At 40.6% G+C, this 14,066-nt stretch overlaps 1 protein-coding gene across 2 annotated transcripts in view; it reads right to left on the bottom strand.

Moving 5' to 3' along the window:
• Window positions 1-14,066, bottom strand: part of TANGO6 (transport and golgi organization 6 homolog) — a 200,973-nt gene that overhangs the window by 141,354 nt on the left and 45,553 nt on the right. For both annotated transcript variants that reach the window (XM_053604717.1, XM_053604725.1), the window contains 2 exons: window positions 12,194-12,320; window positions 8,280-8,471 (listed from right to left, as the gene is read on the bottom strand). In XM_053604717.1, the coding sequence (XP_053460692.1) occupies window positions 8,280-8,471; window positions 12,194-12,320 (319 nt within the window). The remainder of the gene's footprint in view (window positions 1-8,279; window positions 8,472-12,193; window positions 12,321-14,066) is intronic.

The following is a 14,066-nucleotide window of genomic DNA, read 5'->3' as shown; positions in this document are numbered from 1 at the left end:
GGACATTGGCCCTTTCTAGAGAAACTAGGTAGCAACTGTTTCTACCTCCAGAGAGTTTTTAAAAACATCTTTGTATATATTTACTCCTATTTCAACACAAGTATTGTTAAATTATTAGAATTACTATGATGTAGTCTTCCTAATTTTTCTAAGTCCCTCTGCACTATGTATGTATATATACTGTAGTTTTAAATGTTGCTAAACACGTAGAATGATCCTATTTCTTAAAAAAAAAAAAAAGCTTTGTATGTCTGCACACCTCTAATAAACAATTGGGAACTGCTAACTGTAAAGTGATAACCAGCTGCGACTGTCATTGATGCAGTACCCTTTCCCCAAACGTTGTTGCAACATGAAAACCACCCTACCCTACCCATTTGGACAGCAGCTTCCTACTACTACTCTTTTCCTGTAATTTTGGTGGGGCTGTTAGCCACAAGAACAGGTATGTGACTAAAGCCCATTCTAGAGTTTATATATAATGCAGAAAAAGGGAAGAGACTTTCACTTTTTATTTAAAACTTTTTTTTTTTTTTTTTTTGTGGTTTTTTTTTTTTGGCCGGGGCTGGGTTTGAACCCACCACCTCCGGCATATGGGACCGGCGCCCTACTCACTGAGCCACAGGCGCCGCCCTAAAACTTTTTTTTTTTTTTGAGACAAAGTCTCACTATGTTGTCCTTGGTAGAGTGTCGTGGCGTCACAGCTCACAGCAACCTTAAACTCTTGGGCTTACGCGATTCTCTTGCCTCAGCCTCCCAAGTAGCTGGGACTACAGGCGCCTGCCACAATGCCTGGCTATTTTTTTATTGTAGTTGTCATTGTTATTTTTAGTAGGCCCAGGCCGGGTTCGTCAGCCCGGGTGTATGTGGCTGGCGCCCTAGCCACTGAGCTACTGGCACCGAGCAAAAACGTTTTATAAAGGTACATAATTTAACAAGCCAATAGCCAATAGTTCTGAAACTTTATCATGAAAAATAGCAGTGTCCTCCCTCATTTCTCCCCATTTGTTTCTGGCTCTACCACTTTGAATTATTTAGTTGTTTAATTAATAATATTAAGCATTAACTCTTACCAGACACCATTCTGAACGCATTATAGGTATTAAATCTCACTTAATTCTCACAATAATCCTATGGGGATTTATATACCTGCTGCCAAAATACTGACACCCGAGTGGAAGGCAGCTGGTAGCTCAATGTCATCACTGAGGATGTGGACTTTAACTTGAGCCTCTTGTTTTTCAGTTTGCTCCTCTCACTCATATTCAGGATCCCTGGTTTCAGTGTCTTCCAAGAATAAATCTCCTGTCTTTTGCTGGGAAGAGGAGGTGGCTGTAACAAAGTGGAGGAGGGAATGAAGGGGTCTACTGACCCTTCCCCAGCCATTTTAAGCTCTAAATTCAGCTCTATCTACAGAGCTTATTTGGTGCCTCCTCTGCTTGCTCCTTTTTTAAAAATATATATATTTTAGCAGCTTTACTGAAGAACAGTGGTTTGCTTCTTGACTTCTCGCCATGCAGACATCAAGCTTTCCAATTTCTCAAGTTGCTAGATCAGCTACTGTTTTCCAGTTTCTAAATTTTGCTATTCCTTTTTACCTACTCTTTTCTCCTGCTCTGTTGATCCCTGTGGTTTCCAGAGCACTTAATACTCTGACTTTAGTCAGAAGTACCTACTTTTTACAACATGCACCTCCATGTTGTTTAAGTGCTTTTATAATGAGTTACCTGTTACTTATGTTAAAAATTTTAACATCTGAAAGAGAAAAGAATTATAGTGATCCAATTATAGAAGGGAGCAGAGGGTGGCAGTTTTCTGAAAGGACAGAGAAAAGAGGGTTTTTCTTTCTTGTTTTTCTTTTTTTTTTTTGAGACAAAGTCTCACTTTGTTGCCCCAGGCTAAAGTGCCATGGTGTCAGCATAGCTCACAGCAACCTCAAATTTCTGGGGTCAAGCAATCCTTTGGTCTCAACCTCCTGAGTAGCTGGGACTACAGGTGCCCACCATGACACCCAGCTAATTTTTCTATTTTAGGTAGAGTTGGGTTCTTGCTCTTGCTGAGGCTGGTATCTAACTCCAGAGCTCAAGCCAGCCCTCCCCTCTTGGCCTCCCAGAGTGCTAAGATTACAGGTAGAAGCCTGCCCAGAAAAGAGAATCTTTTTTTTTTTGTTTAGAGACAGTCTCACTTTATCACCCTTGGTAGAGTGCTATGGCATCACAGCTCACAGCAACCTCCAACTCCTGGGTTTAGATGATTCTCTTGCCTCAGCTTCCCAAGTAGCTGGGACTACAGGCGCCTGCCACAATGCCCAGCAGTTGTTGCAGTTTGGCGGGGGCTGGTTTTGAACCCACCACCCTCGGTATATGAGGCCGGCGCCCGACCCACTGAACCACAGCGCCGCCCAAGAGAATCATTTTTTTGTTTGTTTTTGAGACAGTCTCAAGCTGTCACCCTGGGTACAGTGCCGTGGCATCATAGCTCACAGTAACCTCCAACTCTTGGGCTCAAGCAATCCTCTTGCTTCAGTTTTTCCATTTTTAGTAGAGACGGGGTCTCACTTTTGTTCAGGTTGGTCATGACCTCATAAGCTCAAGGAATCCACCCGCCTTGGCCTCCCAGAGTGCTAGGATTACAGGTGTGTGCCACTGTGCCCAGCCAGAGAAGAGAATCATAAATCATGCTCACTCTACTGCACTAACATTGGCTTCCCTGGTGAACCTGTCACATTGCAGGGATGCTCTATCTGGAACACTGGTTCAACAGGCACCTCAATGGCTCCCTCCTGCCCTGACTTCAGATCTTTGTTCAAAAGTCACTTTCTCAGTGAGGCTCTCCATGGCCACTTATTTACCATACTCCCTTTATCATCCCCTTTTCTTGTCTTATTTTTTTCTTGATATTATCACCATCTAATATACCATATGTTTTGCTTTGTTGTTTCTCTCCCCCCCACCACCACATAAATATAAGCTCCATGAGAACACAGACAAGTGTCTGTTTTGTTCACTGCTGTGTCCGTGGTACCCAGAAGAGTATGTGGCACGTAGCAGGACCTCAATACAAAGTTGTGAAATGAAGTTGGTGCAGGGCTCAGATCAATACACACATCACAGCTCGGCGCCTGTGGCTCAAGCAGCTAAGGCACCAGCCACATACACCTGAGCTGGTGGGTTCAAATCCAGCCTGGGCCCACCAAACAACAATAATGGCTGCAACCAAAAAATAGCCAGGCATTGTGGCAGGTGCCTGTAGTCCCAGCTACTTGGGAGGCAGAGGCAGGAGAATTGCTTGAGCCCAGGAGTTGGAGGTTGCTGTGAGCTGTGACGCCATAGCACTCTACTCAGGGCGACAGCTTGAGGCTCTGTCTCAAAAAAACAAAAAATACACATATCACTGCATACCTCACTTTTCTCTGCACCATCACACTTACTAATGTACTTACCAGCACACTTCACCGAGTATCTAATCTTTTACCCATAAATATTTCAACATACATTTCTAACGGATAAGGAGATTTACTTTTTAAATAACTAACATACCATTAATTACAGCCAGTAAGAATTCTTCAGTACCTTCTCATCAATCTGATTCATGACTATTGCAAAAATGTCTTTGTACAATTGGTTTGTTTGAATCAGGATCCAGCTCCTTTTTTATGCCATTTCTTTGGTGAAACTGGGTTACTCGTACTACAGAATTTCCCATATCCTGAATTTAGCTGATTGCTTCCTCATGGCATTGTTTAACTTCCTCCTCTATCCCTTGAATTTCCTTGATTAGATTCAGGTTCAAGTTTTTGTTTTTCGGTTTTTTGGTAAGAATCTTTCCCAAGTGGTGCTGCATACTTCCTACTGTACTATACCAGAAAGCACTTATATGCTTGCCCACTTATGATGATGTAAGATCATCAGTCCATGCTGAAATATTTAGGGACATACATATACTGACATCTGCATTAATACTGAAATGTACCAAAAAGAAGATGCATGTAAGAGTGAAAGCATAAATATGTCATAAAGCGAGTACAGGAGACCCTCCAGAGTTGACCACCTCCCTACATTGGCCAAGTTGACCTAATTTTCATAAACTGGACATGTACCCTGTGTATGTATCAGTACAGCAGGCCTAGATCCTCACGTTGACCTCCTCCATATGTTGACCAGTTTGTTATAGTCCTTTGTGTGGTCAACCTAGAGGTTTTACTGTATAAGAAAAGACTAAGTCATATAATAAAAGTCTAGGTGGCAGGTATACAGGTATTCATTAATAAATTCTCATAAGGGCGGCACCTATGGCTCAGTCGGTAAGGCACCGGCCCCATATACCGAGGGTGGCGGGTTCGAACCCGGCCCAGGCCAAACTGCAACCAAAAAATAGCTGGGCGTTGTGGCGGGCGCCTGTAGTCCCAGCTACTCGGGAGGCTGAGGCAAGAGAATCGCTTGAGCCCAGGAGTTGGAGGTTGCTGTGAGCTGTGTGAGGCCACGGCACTCTACTGAGGGCCATAAAGTGAGACTCTGTCTCTACAAAAAAAAAAATAAATAAATTCTCATAAATTTGAAAATTTCCACAATAAAATATTGGGGGGAAAAGTATTACTCGGTTGGTTTGGGCATTTTGGCCCTCCTATATCCCTTACAAAGTATTCCATTAACAGACCACCTTATGGTCTTAACAGACATTTATGATTGTTACCAGATCTGTTATTTCATTACAGGTTTGCAAAACGTAATTTTCTAGTTCTCTTTTTGAATATTTTGCCTGTGATTCTTCTATAAAGAGAAATTTCCCTTCATATACTATTTGGCTATATTGAAATACAGTTCCTACCAAAAGGTAAGAGAAATGTTTTATTTTTTCCCTTTATTTATCAATTTACAAAATAATAAACTGATGCCTAGCAATCTCCAAAGATGTCCCATGAGGGTTGGGTATTTTTTGTTAAACTCAGATATTTATTTATTTATTTTCTTTCTTTCTTTTTATTTTTTTGAGGAAGAGCCTCACTCTAATGCCCAGGCTAGAGTGCCATGGTGTCATAGGTCACAGCAACCTCAAACTCCTAGATTTAGGTTATTCTTCTGCCTCAGTCTCCCAAGTAGCTAGGACTATAGGCATCTGCCATGACCCCAGCTAATTTTTCTATTTTTAGTAGAGATGAAGTCTCACTCTTACTCAGGCTGGCCTTTTTTTTTTTTTTTTTGTAGAAACAGAGTCTCACTTTATGGCCCTCGGGTAGAGTGCCGTGGCCTCACACAGCTCACAGCAACCTGCAACTCCTGGGCTTCAGCGATTCTCTTGCCTCAGCCTCCCGAGTAGCTGGGACTACAGGCGCCCACCACAACGCCCAGCTATTTTTTGGTTGCAGTTTGGCCGGGGCCGGGTTTGAACCCACCACCCTTGGTATATGGGGCCGGCGCCTTACCGACTGAGCCATAGGCGTCGCCCCTCAGGCTGGTCTTAAACTCCTGAACCCAAGCAGTACACCAACCTCAGCCTCCCAGAGTGCCAAGACTATAGGTGTGAGCCACCACGCTGGCCAGATTTTTATGTCTTTGATATGTTTCAGTCCATTGCAGGCACAATTCTTTTTAGTGATCCAGTTGTCCTAACTATGGCCAATCAAGATGGTTCCTGAGTGCTACTGACATGACCCCATTCATCTCAGAAAGCTTCCTTGCATTGCGGCATAATGAGTTGCCTTAAGATGTATGATGTACAATTCTTGCCCCAGACCTTAAATCAACCTTTATTCCAAAGAGCTTTAAATTCTTTTAGTAGAAAATGATATTTGGGAACTATAATCTGGCACTAAGGATGCTTATCCCTACTGGGTTGTCTTTGCTTCTTATGATTTACAGTGGACTGAGCTAGGAAATATCTATCTTTTATTGATTATTATTTTTTTCTTTCTTTTTTTTTTTTATTGTTGGGGATTCATTGAGGGTACAATAAGCCAGGTTACACTGATTGCAATTGTTAGGTAAAGTCCCTCTTGCAATCGGAAATATCTATCTTTTAAAAAGAGAAAAATAAATCTTCACTTCAAACTAGTACATCTACTACCAACTGAAATTCAATATTATAGGATTTTAAGTTGGGCATGATAGCACGAGGAGGAGGAGGAGGCTGAGGCCTGAGGACTGCTTGAGTCCAAGAGACCAAGTTCAGCCTGAGAAACACAGCAAGACTCCATCTCTTAAAAAAAATTATAGAAGACCAAGGCGGGTAGATTGCCTAAGCTCTGGAGTTTGAGACCAGCCTGAGCTAGAGCGAGGCCCTGTCTCTAAAAAAAAAAAAAAAAGATAGCCAGACATTGTGACAGGCACCTGTAGTCCCAGCTACTTGGGAGGCTGAGGCAAGAGAATCGCTTCAGCCCTAGCGTTTGAGGTTGGTGTGAGCTGTGATGCCACAGCACTCTACCCAGGGTGACAAAGTAAGACTCTGTCTCAAAAGAAAAAAAAAAGAAAAAAAATAGGGTTTTAACTCTAGTCCTTTATTTTATAACTCTTTTTCTTATGCTAAAAATATTGATCCCTAACAGTATTAACAAAATTACTTACTTATAACTTCCTTATCTATATGTTTACTGTTTAAAATAATATAAAAATATTACCACTAGGAGCAAGATTACTAAATGCAATTTATTATTTCCTTGTGGCTCTTTTTTGTCCTGATACATTTTAACCTTAGCTGAAAGATAATTTTAATGGGCAAATCATTTTTGTACCAGTCTGACATCATTGTTCCTTAATTAGGAGTAAAGGGAGATAATTGTAAAAGCTCAAGTCATATCAGTTTTTAGACCATTTCCCCTTCAAACTAACATCCTAGACAAAGACATAAGGTCTGGATGAGTCTTTAGGGAACGGATATAAATGCAGAAGAAACAAATCACCCTACTAAGTAACACAGGGTCAGTGAACTGCAGGAATAAGAGGCTAGGAGAGAAATCATGAACATAATTCTCATTAAATACGCATGATAAGTCAGAGCTGACAGGCAGCTGCAAATTTTCTCAGCAGGAGCTGTAGTGAAATGCTGCTTAGCAACACCCAAAGGCTGATGACAATGACGACAATACAAAGAACTAGAGAATCAGATTTAAGCATGACAATCATACCATTTTACAACTATTTACCACCCATGCAACACTAAATTCTGGTAAAGTGGTAGGATATGATGACTGCACTGCCTTTGCTTTATTACTTTTATTTTTATTATTTTTTTAAAGGTTGTAAAAATAATGTCTGACTCAATACAATTCAGGCACTGATTCACATATCAATACAATTCAGGCACTGATTCACATAGTTATACCACACAGAAAGCATTTGTGCATTTTTAAAAACATCTTAAAACTTTACAGGATACTGTGGAGATAAGCTGTAAGTTAGATCACCTATAAAATTCAAGCTGCTCTCATTAGTGATATTTTTTTCAAATTTGAGTTTCTCAAATTGAAACACATTAGAATCATCCATGGAGCTTTAAAAAGATAAAGACACCCAGGCTCTCACACAGACGTGTCAAATCAGAATCTCTAAAAGGGAGCCAGGTATCAGTATTTTGAAAAGATCCCAGATAATTTTATTTGTACCTAAAATTGAAAACCACTGTGATAGAACATATAAATATTTAAAACCAGGCCAGGCATAGTGGCTCATGCCTGTAATCCTAGTACTCTGTGAGGCCGATACGGGAGGATCCCTTGAGCTCAGGAGTTGAGACCAGCCTTAGCAAGAGCCAAGACCTCATCTCTACAAAAAAACAGAAAACTTAGCCGGGCGTTGGGGCAGGTGCCCATAGTCCCAGCTACTCAGAAGGCTGAGGCCGAAGGATTGCTTGAACCCAAGAGTTTGAGATTACTGTGAGCTAGGGTGAGGACATGGTACCCTACCTACCCTGGGCAAAAGAGTGAGACTCTTCCTCAGGGAAAAAAAAAAAAAGTATTCTCTTTCTGCCATAAAAAAAGAATAGAATAAAGAAAGAAGAAAAATATAAATTAATAAAACTGTTCCCAAAGTGTTATGTGCAGGATAATCTCCTCAGAAGCTTGTTGAATATGCAAATGTCCAGGACTTAAGAAAGTTCTGAATTCAGTTGGCCTGGTACAGACTCAGTCATTTCTATATTTAACCAACATTCCAGGAAATACTAATGCAGATATCATCAAACCATATTCTTAACAATATTTTTGAATATTTTTTGGAAAGAATGTAAAGAAACCAAAATAGACAAGTACCACCCAGGCTGGGGTCCAGAATGTGACAACCACTGACCTGAGTGATATTTGTAAATATCTGCTCGGACATTCTCTCACACAAAACAGCCATCAGCTGCAGGACAAGCAACTTCCGCTCCTGGTCTTCCACAAGAGAAGTTTGGTGTTGCTCTAATTCCAAGAGGCTTTGGTTAGAGAAGGGATTAGTTTTTAACTCTGCTTCATTTTCCACCGCCACATGAGTCAATTCCTACAAGGAAAGAAAAAGCCAATAATGCTAAGGTCTTCACAAACATAGCTAGAAAACTCTACTTGACATGCATATTTAAAGAAATAACCTACATCACAAAGTCTCAAAGCTGCAGATGCTGGCGCAGATGTAGAAAGAAGGAAACACTTTTACACTGTTGGTGGGACTGAAAACTAATATGGCCTCTTCAGAAAAAAATATGGAAAAGCCTTATAGAACTCAAATTAGACCTCCCATTTGATCCCACAAATCCACTACTAGGCATCTACCCAGAAGAAAAAAATTATTTTATCATCAGGACATTTGCACTAGATTGTTTACTGCAGATTAGTTTACAATCTCCAAAATGTGTAAACAACCTAAATGCCTACCAACACAAGAATGGATTAACAAACTGTGGTATATGTATACCATGGAATACTATTCAGCCATTTAAAAAGTGAAGACTCTACATCTTTTTTTGTTAACCTGGATGCAGTTGAAATACATTGTTCTTTGTAAAGTATCACAAAAATGGAGAAATCAGAATCTAATGTACTCAATGCTAATATGAAACCAGTAAATGATCTCATATATGACCACATAAGAGAAAACTGAAATGAATTCATGGGGGGGGGGGCGGAACAGGGGAATGAGAGGGTGGGGAGTAAGAGAAGGGAGGGGTAAGGGTGTGCTGACATGTATGGCACACCTCCTGAGGGCAGGGCACAATTATAAAAGGTACTCTACCTAAGATATGCAAACATTGTAACCCAATAAAGAAACTTTGTACCTTCAAATGAACCTGAAATAATAAAAATAAGTAAACACACACACACACAAAAAAAGAAAAGAAATAACCTGTTTGTTGTAGCATTATTTATATTAGCCCAAAATTGGAGACAACCTAAGTGTCCAACAATAAGAAAATAAATAATGATGCATTTATTATATCACAGTAGTTAAAATAAATGAAATCAATACGGCTATCAATACAGATGGATCTCAAAAACACTGTTCAGTGAAAAATGTAAATTGCAGAATAATATGTACAGTATGATACCACGTACACAAAATTTTAAAATTTCATAATATGGCCGTGAGCAGTGGCTCACACATGTAATCCTAGCAGAAGTGGGAGGATAGATAGCTCGAGGCTAGGAGTTCAAGACCAGCCTGACGGAGAGCAAGATTCCACCTATACCAAAAATAAAAAAATGAGCTGGGCGTAGTGGTGTACGCCTGTAGTCCCAGGTACTTGGGAGGCTGAGGCAGGAGGATCACTTGAGTTCAGGAATTTGAGGTTGCTGTGAGCTATGATGATGCCTCTATATTCTAGTCTGCCTTAAAATTAAAATAAATTGAATTAAATTTCACAATAAAAAACATATGCACACACAAAGAACTAGTTTGACAAACTTCTTACTTAATCAAATTTTTATGATCTCTACCACTAGCCTTCCTTGAATTGAGACCTCGGGCCACTTCACGTCCTCAAACTCCTATTACACCTCTCGTACTACAACTCTTTTCCTCTAAGATATATAGAACTATACTTCTACTAACCAATAATTTATTACTGTGGGTTTTGAAGGTTTTTCATCTTCTTTCAATGTTATAAATTTCCTTGGGAAATGAAAACTTTCAGTTCCTTAACAAATAATTAGGGCTCTACCAAAGTAGCTATCAGTTTAGACAAGTGGTGCTCAACTGTGTCCTTGCTCCCAAAGGACATTTCACAATGTCTGGGGACATTTTTGGTTGTCATACTTGGGGAGTGATCTAGTTAGTAGAGGTTAAGCTGCTAAATCTCCTGCAATGCACAAGATAGCCTTCCCACAGAAAAAATTTATCTGGTCCAAAATGTCAATAGTGCCAAGGGGTGGAGGTATACTCTTTTAGAACAAAGGTCTTTGATTTTTTTTTTTTTTTAAACAGAGTCTTACTCTGTTGCCCTGGGAGAGAGAGTGCCGTGGCATCATCATAGCTCACAGCATCCTCAAACTCCTGGCTTCAGACCTCCTGCCTCAGCCTCCTAAGTAGCTGGGACTACAGGCACCAACCACCATACCCAGCTAGTTTTTCTATTTTTAGTAGAGATGGGGTCTCACTCTTACTCAGGATGGTCTCGAACTTTTGAGCTCTAGCAACTCACCTGCTTCAGACTCCCAGAATGCTAGGTAAATGTAAGTCACCATGCTCAGCCTATTTGTTTGTTTTTTGTTTTAGAGGCAGAGTTTTACTTTGTCGCCCTCGGTAGAATGCCTGGAATCACAGCTCATTGCAGTTTGGCCAGGGCTGGGTTTGAACCCGCCACCCTTGGTATATGGGGCTGGCGCCCTACTCACTGAGCCACAGGCGCCTCCCAGTTTGTTTTTTTAAAGTACGAAATTAAGAGCATATCTCTTTGGAATGTCATTTAGAATAAGTGGCTGGGAATGAGGATGGATTAGAACACGAGAGGTAAGAAAGCATCAGAAAGTGTCCCCTGCATCAAGTTCTAGAAAGTGTTAGCCCTGTTTCCTTCCTTGCATTCTCCCATACCCATACCAACCTTAAATGCCATAGATACTGGCTCAGTGCCCATAGCACAGTGGTTAAGGCGCCAGCCACATGCACCGAGGCTGGTGGGTTCGAGGCCAGCCCAGGCCAGCTAACCAACAATGACAACTACAACAAAACAATAGCTGGTCGTTGTGGCAGGCACCTGTAGTCCCAGCTACTTGGGAGGCTGAGGCAGGAGACTCGCTTAAGCCCAAGAATTAGAGGTTGCTGTGTCACCAAGGGTGACATAGTGAGACTCTGTCTCAAAAAAAAAATAAACAAACAAAAAATAAACTCCACAGACATTCTCCTAGAGCAGACACTTTCTTTAGAGGAAAGAGTGGAGAATGCAGAGCTAGAGGTCACCAGCTTATGATATCAGACAGCACAAATAAGGAGTAACACAGGCCACAAGTTACTACTGGAGATTAGGGCAAAGGGAAGCACAACCATCGGTACTAAGAAACAAACCCGGAAAAGGTTTCAAGTGGCTACAAAATGAAATGACGGAGGCAGAATTGCTAAATCTCCTTTCCAAATACCTGACAAAACAAAAGTCAGAAAGGATAAGGGATTACTCTATAGCTGTAAAACCTGCTATTAACTTCAAAAGAATTCTTACTGTCAACACAGAGCAAAGATTAACCCTTTTATAGAGCAACAGTTCTGCATTATTCATCTCTACAATTTCAGTGTCCTTCACCTCAGAACGTAGATTACATAGGTAACTACTGAAGATAAGTTTCTTCTTTTTACCAACCCAAGGCTACTAAAAATGAATTCTTAGGGCCGGGCAAGGTGGCTCACGCCTGTAATCCTAACACTCTGGGAGGCAGAAGCGGGTAGATTGCTTGAGCTCAGGAGTTTGAGACGAGCTTGAGAAAGAGTGAGACCCCATCTCTAAAAACTAGCTGGACGTTGTGGCAGGCACCTGTAGTCCCAGCTACTTGGGAGGCTGAGGCAAGATAATCGGTTAAGCCCAAGAGTTAGAGGTTGTTGTGATGCCACGACACTCTACCGAGGGTGACATAGTGATACTCCGTCTCAAAAAAAAAAAAAAAATCCTTATGTCCTCTAACCATTTCCTCTGAATTACGACCAAAATTTTAGGACCTAAAATTATAAATGCCATGGAAATTTGAAGGGTCTCCTAGAACTACCCCTGAAGAAAGTTGATCAGGAATATATATAGTTCTTACCTTCAAACAGAAGATGAAGAAGTCTCCTGCCAAACCACACTCCTGACACTGGGACAGCAAGTCCCCAAGATGTTCTACCTGGCCCTGCTCTGAAGATACTTTCTGGTATAGGGCTTCATCTTCATCACTGCAAGACAGGGTAAGATTTATCTTGAAAGTGTCACAGAGAGATATGTATTTTTTAAACACCATAACAATCTTCTAAATTAACATGTTATTTCCATATAGTTAATTATTAGAAAAATCCCAAATACCTATTTAATTTATTTTCCTATTTCTCTATGCTGAAAAAGTATTTATTCTGGGCAACTAGGCTATTATATCTTGCATGGTCAAGGGAAAGATCCATGAAGAAAGTGACTTTTAAGAAGGACATCAGCCAGAAACAGTGGTGCATGCCTATAGTCCTAGCTACTTGGGAGGCTGGGACAGGATGTCTTGAGGTCAGGAGTTCAAGGTAATAGTTTACTATGATTGTGCCTATGAATAGTCATTTTACTCCAGCCTGGGCAAGGAAGCAAGACCCTGTCTCTCAAAAAAAAAAAACCCAGAAAAAAACCCCAAACAAACAAAAAGATGGTTGTTGAAGAATTACTATTATTTCATAAGTTACAAAAGAAAGGGGAAATTAAGTATAAGTTATATATAGATATTCTGGTTCCTAAGGAAGAACAGAAAAAAAGAAGGCTGCAAAATGAGGCCAAGTCATGGAGGACATCAGATGTCATTCAAAGGAATTTGGACTGTTGAGCCCCAGAAAGGTTATGTGCAAGGAAAAAGACGTGACTATCATGCGATGAGACAAAGTCAATTTCAACTAATATGAATCAATTAGTTGAGATAAGAAAATACATAAAGGTTCAGAAAAATGAGTAGGTCAAATGTGATTACCAAGTAACAAAATCTGGCTGAAACGGTGCTATGATTACAGCAAAAAACTTCCAGAAATTTCTTGTGATGTGATGTGGTTTTTAGAATTACTGCATCTGGTAAATGAAGAGACCAAGATGCAATATTATTAAACCATATCAGGTAAACAAATATAAAGGCATAGAAGATATACCAAAAAGCAAGACACTAAAAAATACAAACAGTGAAGAGGACAGTGATTGAATTTTGTTTTCCTCATTATGTGTTTTTCAATTACTCAGAGAACATATGCTACTGTTGTGATCAGATACATAAATTTTTTTCCAGATTAAATGGAAAAACAAATGACAGATGTTACTTCATCGCACTGAAAAGTACAATTATTAAAGTTAATTTGGCAGACCATCTCCTTGGGCAAGATGTCCCAATTTGTCAGTTCACTGATAATATGGCCTTCACATTCCTCTAACAGAATGAATAATCTACACATTTATAGTTTAGCATTATCCTATATTATCCCAGAATGTTTCAGAGTCCTTTGGATCAATCATGTTTTTTTCCACTACACTGTATGTTAAAAGAAAAGCTGGGGGCTTGGCGCCTGTAGCTTAAGCAGCTAGGGTGCCAGCCACATATACCAGAGCTGGTGGGTTCAAATCCAGCCTGGGCCTGCCAAACAACAATTACAACTACAACTTAAAAATAGCCGGGCTTTGTGAGGCTGAGGCAAGAGAATTGTTTAAGCCCAAGAGTTTGAGGTTGCTATGAACTGTGACATCACAGTACTCTACCCAGGGTGACAGCTTGAGATTCTGTCTCAAAAAAAAGAAAGAAAGAAGAGGAAAGAACTGGGGCTCGGCACCTGTAGCTCAAGTGGCTAGGGTGCCAGCCACATACACCAGAGCTGGCGGGTTCGAATCCAGCCTAGGCCCACCAAACAACAATGGTAACTACAACCAAAAAATAAAGCTGGGTGTTGTGGCGAGCACCTGTAGTCCCAGCT

Source organism: Nycticebus coucang, chromosome 2, assembly GCF_027406575.1.
Source record: "Nycticebus coucang isolate mNycCou1 chromosome 2, mNycCou1.pri, whole genome shotgun sequence".
NCBI lineage: Eukaryota > Metazoa > Chordata > Mammalia > Primates > Lorisidae > Nycticebus > Nycticebus coucang.
Note: the sequence above shows the minus strand (reverse complement) of the source record. Positions and strands in the feature narration are given on the sequence as shown.